At 39.3% G+C, this 7,444-nt stretch overlaps 1 protein-coding gene across 1 annotated transcript; it reads left to right on the forward strand.

The window, feature by feature from the left end:
• Positions 1 to 290: 290 nt before the first annotated feature.
• Positions 291 to 3,917, forward strand: NPS (neuropeptide S). Its single transcript, XM_075027006.1, has 2 exons — positions 291 to 466; positions 2,778 to 3,917. Exons 1-2 carry the CDS (start codon positions 464 to 466, stop codon positions 2,985 to 2,987), a joined length of 213 nt encoding a protein of 70 aa, XP_074883107.1. The 5' UTR covers positions 291 to 463; the 3' UTR covers positions 2,988 to 3,917.
• Positions 3,918 to 7,444: the final 3,527 nt, after the last annotated feature.

Below are 7,444 nucleotides of genomic sequence, written 5' to 3' on the forward strand. Positions count from 1 at the left end.
CATTTTAATGGAACACTTTAAATGAAATCAATTGGTAGTTTTATAATGGCAGCTGAATGTGTGTTCTTGCCATTTTCCCATTTAACAAGAAGAAAAGGCCAAACAAGGACCAATTAGTCATAATAAAATCAGCTTTGATGACATTTTCACTCCTGAACTCTGGTATAAAATGGTCATCTAAGAAAGAACTGAAAGGATATGTGAGGAATTTGGTAGTATAACCGCATGTACATACACATACACTCCTGAGCAAAGAATGATCAGGTAAAGACACTGGATTACTTTGTATATGGAGAAAACATACCGTTTGTGTGTTTATGTGTATGCATCTAGTTTTGCTCGATTTTGTTTTCCATTTTAACTGATCTCAGTTTTTCTTTGAAGTCTATACAGGTTAAACTTTGTTTTCATTCTTTGGATCTCAGTGATTTTCGTGTGCTCAGGTTACCCAGTTGTCCCTTCCATGGTAAGTCATGCTCCCTACTTACTTGAAGATGAGATGCTTCATTTCTTTTAAATAGCTATTTTATTTAATTTTTTGTTTTGTTTGCTTGTTTCTTTGTAGTTGTTGTTTTCTATAAAATGAAAGAAGTTTGTTGTATTAAAGCTATTGGTTTAATAGTATTACCTAATTTTCCTGGAGTCTAGCTCAATTTTTGCTTTCGTTACTAATAAAATATGCAAGCGTCTAAAATAATCATGTGAGAAATCTATTGCATATTTAATGTAGAGTGTGGGGAGCTGAAATATTCTATAGAAAAGAGAAAAACATCAATCTCTCCATTTCATCTAAATTCCTTGTCTGTATCAAATAGGTACGATAAGATATATGTATTAATTTCTCTTATTGCTAGCTAGTTTATAAACCAATAAATTTATTTGTCACTGTTAGTGTGTAGGTAAAGGAGAAATTCTTATATAAAGTTATGGAAAATTATTGCATAGAATCAGTAATACAAATTTCATTGAACTATGAAAGAAAGTAGAACAGCCTATAAAACAGAAGTGAACATGTTACTTAAATAACGCTAATATCCTTACAGTTGCTGATCTCGACCAGGTTACCATGACAGATTGCTGGTCAAACTGTGCATACACCGTTTAAGACTTTGCCAATGTGAAATGAGATATTTTATGTTCAATTTCCCTGCTTTGGACAAAGTCTTCTTTAGACTCCCTGTTTCTTTCTCGCTGTAAAATCAGCTCTAGGAGCCATGGTTCAGATTTCTTTGTTTCCTCTCATGTGTTTTGCAGCATTATCTTTTTGTTAAGGTGATCTGTCGCTAGCAGAAATGGTGGCTACTTGTGCAGCTGTTTATTTATTGATGTGAAGTTCCCCTTAGCCTTAATCTATCCATCGCCCGGTTCTTCTGTATGTTTTCCTTCCATAAAAGCTGAATCATCTTTCATTTCTGATCACGGATAGTTTAGAGCTTGATCTGACTATCCACATTTCTTAATGGATCTCTTTATGACAATGATATAGTAGGTAAAATGAGTTTAATTATTTCAATGAATATCTTGCATGTCAAAATAATAGTCATTTAATTCAGTAGTATAAGTGCCTGTATAGGTCATGAGATAGCAGCTAAAAATTCAAAGGGGAATTTCTCTGTGTCTGTGTTTCTTGCAGAAAGTATTTCTTCTTGTTAGGGAGAAACTTCAGTCTGGGGAAAAACCCAGTCCGTGGCAGAAGGCGGCGGCGTGGTTAGTGAGCTGCCTGCCTGCTCAGCTGCCTCAGCCTCAGTGCATGCTCTTGCTTGCAGAAAGAATCATTAATCATCTACCTTTTACATGCACAGAACAGAAAAAATGTTAAATACTAAACAGCATTAATAAAAGTAATGGCATAGTGAATTAAAACTACTCTTAGGGAAGCTAACGGCAATTTTGCCATCAGTTCCAGTGAAGGCAGGTGTTAACCCTGTGCCTTTGCATGCAACCTTTTCCCAAGCAAGGATGCGATACAGACAGCTTCAGAGCTGATGGCAGAGTATTTCTGTTAGATAGATAATCAACAAGCTGGTAGATCATGATGTGATGAAAGATGCACAGAACAACTATAGACATGCCAGGAAATGTTTCCTTTTAAAGTCAATGTTAATTTAAATGCAATTTAAATTTGTAAAACTTTTTTATGTAGTTTACTTTTTTATGCTGTAAAATGCAGGTAAGAGGAACGTATACATAAAACTATATGGATTTTAATCCAGACTTTTTAAAATTCCCTTGCTATTTTGTCCTTATTAAATTTAGTCATAACTACTACCATAACTAGCAATAACTACTAGAAAGCTTCCTCCCCCCAAATTCCCAATTTACAAGATTTTCATTTTCTCTTATCTGTCATTGAAACTACCTGAATTCACACAAGTGATAACAAGATATTGTTTCATTGTTAACTGAAAAAAATCTCATTTTACAGCAATAAACATGCATGCTACTCTAGGGAAGCTGTGTTACATGTCACAACTGGTCAACATCATGGATAACAATTCATATTATACTATAAACATAATTGTAACAGTATCAGTATTTTATACCAGAAATATCACAGTTGAGTTTTCTAGAAAGTGACAAAAAAACCCTGATTTTGAATATGACAAATCCTTAGCAAATAACAGTTCATCCTTGTCATTCTAAGCATAAATTGTTTTTGTGTTTCTGCTTTCTTTTTGTACTGAACAAGTCCTGGCAAACACACAAATCCATAATTTTACCTTTTCTTATCTCTCTCTTTCTTCTTTTTTTTCTTTTTTTCTTTTTTTTATCTTCAGAGCAGCAATCCTTTTTATTTGAATTGCCAGCTGCATGGAAAATCTGATTACTGCCTCGTCCTGCTGAATAACTGCTTAGCCAAGGTGGGCAGGAATGAAGAACTGGCTTTTTTAAAGCCTTACCTGGAGATGCCTTTCAATAAAAGGTCCTTTCGCAACGGTGTTGGATCAGGAATTAAAAAAACTTCCTTTCGAAGAGCAAAGTCATAAGCAAATGTTCAAAACCACAGTCCCCATTTTAGCGTCTGATGTTTAACTTTGCGCTTAAAATCATTTTAATGCTTTTCTATGATAAAACCAACAGAGACAAACGTACCCCAGTCTTCAGCATGTAAACAGATGTTTATTTCAAAGAGCACAAGCCAAGTGGAGCAGATGGGATTGCTCAGAAAGGGCTTTGTTTCCAAAGTTACAGTATCATAAAGTTTTGTATTGAAATGAATGTTTTCATTTGGTTAATTCCCCTTCTTTGTAAAGCTACAGATTTAATCAGCTCGCTCTTGATTAATACCAAAATAGTCCTGTGCTTTGAATAGATGTGTGCGTGCAGCCTGTCGGGAGGACTGACAGTGTTATTCCTGACATCCCTCCTCTCTGCCGTAGAGGCAAACCCACCGGCGAGGCAAGACATGCCTGTCCCAAGCCACATTTACTTGAAGACAACTGCTCTGGCAATTTTAATACAGATTTAAAGTACGTTTCCTTTCAGATTTCCAAAGATATGAAGTGCCACTGGTGAAAGACAGAATCAGGCCCTACCTGTAACTTCTAGTTTATTTTTAATATAGTTATTTAAAAAGACTTTAGCAGGAAATAATCTCTTGGGATGTGTCATCTAATTTCCAGAAGAGTCCTGGGAAATCACTCTAAGGCAGGGCATCAGTGCAGCTCCCTTTGCCTCAGTTAATTGACTTACGTAGGCAACACATATCTGATGAAATGTGCCAAATGTGGTTTCTGCTCATCTGCTACAGATGTGGCGCAGTAATTAACAACGGGGCTTTTTTTAATTTCTTGTTAAAAAAAAAAAAAAGTCATTTGGTCTGAAAATATGTAAATGTGGTGCGTAGGAAAGGTCATCTGCTGAGTTACATATATGTGAATTTTACCTTGTGGCTGTTTCCTCCAAATGCAGTGTAACAAGCTGTGACATTGGCTTGAAAATGTTGCAAAGTGTCTATGCAATGCATTTTGAATTCTAAGATAATAATAAACCAGTATATGGATGCTTTCCAATATTTCCCTGTTAAATATCATATCCCAGGAGATCATTATAAAACCTGGAATAAGGTTGATTGGCATCATCACCTCTATGATGCCCGTTCCTGTGTCCTGCACCCCTGAGCCCATGGAGAAAAGTGTCTCATGGAGCACGGAGCTGTGCTAGTGCAATACCGGGTTTCTGGACTGCAGCTGGCTAATTTCTGGCTGATTCGAGGAGATCAAACACACTCCTGTCTGCGTTTGTCCACGCTGAAATGTTTAAAGCATCATATTTTTTAAAGCTGCTTAAACACTTAGACTCCTTTTGGGTGCTGCTGGTGTCTAGGTTGCTTAGCTCTCACAGTCCTTCTTAGTCAAGTGACACCTAGAGACCTTTAAGAATGTATAAGGAAATTGTTAGATAATTATTATTCTCATGCACTCTGTCTCGTGTAATGTCTGGATGGGAGGAAGCCCAGGCCAGCAAACGCGGTGGCACGCCGGAGTTCCGCTGCAGCAAGCCATTCGCCCTCTTTCATTCTTGGCTGCTGTGATTTCAGCTATGGCAGATGTCCTGCAAATGCGATTTTCCAACTCAAACACTATCTAGCTCTGTCCAGACCTGCCCAAGAAGCAGTGTTTTAATGCCTTTGGCCATGTAAAACTGAAGAGCTAGGAATGACTCCTGGCCTGTGACTGCTGAGAGGTACCAAAGCGAAACACAGGTCCTGAGTGCGGGGTCCCAAGGGTGGTGGTCTTTCCTTTTCAGTACTTAAGGAAAAAAAGGTGACGTGGATTTAATTATGCCCTCGTGCAGGCTTAATGTGTGTATTCTGCATCTGTGCACGTCTGTATTCAGTGGGGTGGAGGTGTTTTGTCACAGTGCACCTACCTGGAGTGGCTCTGTCCTGCTCCTTGCAGGCCCTATCACCACCCAACTTATTTTCAGGAAAGAAAAAAATGCAAAAAGTCCAACTTTATCTTTGTCTTGGGCTTTCACATCCATTTTAGTTAACTTTTTTCTACATAATCAAACACATTTCTGTCTTGGTAACCTATGGTAAACAAGGTTGTCTGCAAACCAACAGAGCTGTACACGTAGCTTTGAAAATCCGCCTCTTCCTTTTCATTTATTGTGCCAGTATACGACTAACTCGTTTAGTGTTTTGGCAACTGCCTTTGAAGAGGGTATGTTCAGGAGGGATGGAGAGCTGGTATCCTGCTCACACAGACCTTCATCCCCCTTTTGTGAAAATATGGGCTGCAAGAAAAATAACTTCTTGGCTACAGGAAAAATCCCATTATTTATGATTTAGTCATTCCCTGACAAGCCACTCCACCTTGAGGGATCTGCATATCCAAAAAAGATGGTACGAGGAGGCCACCAAGAGCCATAAGTCTTGCACTCCCCTAAATCACACCGAGCAGGGCTGGAAAATGTAGATTATCCAGCTGACTTACAGCCGTGGTTCTGTCACCGGCGGTCTGATCTCACCAGCCCCATCCGCTGAAAACTCACAGCCCTTACGCTGCCTTCGACGTGAAATGCTAAACTCTTTTCTGAACTTTAAAGGTGGCTTTATTTTGGAAAGAACGGAGAGTAACCTTAGTGATCTCTGTCAGAAAATAAGGATCTAAGGGTGGCATTGCTGAGCACATTAATTTTTATGCTGACACAAAACTGGAAAGGTGACATAAGAAGTCTTTTTTCAGTGCAAAGAGGACAATAGGAACGACTATAGGAACGCTAGCTTACAGCATAATTAATGTGCTGCAATGAATTATATTCCTTTCTGGAGAACAGGGATTCATTACTCTGTGAAAAGATACTTCGTTGACTTTCTTTACTATTTTTCTTGGCTAACCTAAGAGAAAGAGAAAGGATAAACAAGTTTAGAGGGTGGGAAGAGTAATGCTTTGTCTAGGGATGGAGGAGCAAGTTGGGAAGCTGGGAATGCCTTGACGGGTCTTGGCCTTTGATCGTAATTCAGTCTGTGACCTCAGATAAGTCACTTCATTTCTACTCAGTTTCTCCATCTGAAAAATAAGAAGCTCTCTTCATCAAGCCATCTCGCATAAGCAGTGTCACGACTGATGGATTTGGGAAGCGTTTTGGAGGTGTTGGGGCAGAGAAGGGTGGTCTCTGCAGCCAGCGCGGCGTCCTGGGGCTGGGAAAAAGGCGTGAGCCCTGCTGCCCGCTCAGGGTGACCTCCAGCGTCACCTTCAGCATCCTAATGCCCGTGTTCGTTTTCTAACCTCCAGGGAGCCCTGTGGATTTCAGAGCCGAGCCAATTCCCAGGTTTACAAGCTGTTTTCCAGCTGCGTTGTCCATTACTCCAGCTACTGCCAAACAAATGGGTGAGATGCTCGTTCCCCAACGAGGCTGGGAGGCATCCCCTACACCTGCACTTTCAAAGTGCAGCTGCTATAGCTTATTCAATCTTGAGCTAGTATTACTATGTCTTTTCTTCTTTTTTGATCATCCATCCTTTGGTAAAACACATTAAAATGTATTTAAAGGGCATGCAGAATCCCTGCATCCATAGGGATTTTTTTACCCTACTTTGCTCTAACTTGCATCTGCCTTTGGAGACTTTGGACATAAGTTTCCGCTAATGAGTCCCTGTCTTTGGGCTGTGAGAGCCATCTTTGAGCATAGCAGTCCCTATTTTTAGCAGCCAGCCTGTCCTGAGCCCTGGGGACGGGCTGCCGCTGCCCTGCAGCTGCAGGCGCCTGTGCTGCATCCCCATCCCCATCCTCATCCTCATCCCCATCCCTGGAGGTGCACCTTGCAAAGGGCCCTGCATGTTATTGCATGGTGCCTGCTGCTCCTCTGCTCCCTAAAAATGGTCTGTGCCTTCGAAGGAGGCAGCTAAGGTTCACCGCTAGGTGAATATGAAAAGAACAAATCCAATAAAACACGAACGAGTGAAATCTGCCTGAAGACAGAAAGAGGAATTAACATTTTTTTTTCTTCTTCACAGATTATTGGCAAGAAAGGCAATTAAATAGCCTGATGTAATAGCATCTAATTTACTTGCGAGATTGAAAATTAGTTGTTGTAATGACATACCAATACTTGGGTTTCTGATTACCAAGCATATATTAAAGTATATATATATATCACGTTTAGATTTCCTAATTTGCTATTATTTGCCTGTAGATGGTAATTTATTACCTTAAAATACAGAGAGGAAGAAAGGAAGAAGTCTCTTGCTGCTTTTAGCTCTGGATGTAATTTTGACCTTAAGAAAGAACAAGACAGATATGAGAGAGTATATTAGATGTTATTATTACCGTAATAAAACACAGATAAAAATCATAGTGCAGAAAGAGTCTAAGACAACTATTAAGCATTTGTCATATAAAGAAAATCAAAATTTAACTTATCAGATATTCTGGCACTTTAAAGATTCATCATGAAAAATTACTTCTAACAGTGAAGCGTTTATGCAATATGTCAT

This window comes from Buteo buteo, chromosome 4, assembly GCF_964188355.1.
Source record: "Buteo buteo chromosome 4, bButBut1.hap1.1, whole genome shotgun sequence".
NCBI classification, from domain to species: domain Eukaryota; kingdom Metazoa; phylum Chordata; class Aves; order Accipitriformes; family Accipitridae; genus Buteo; species Buteo buteo.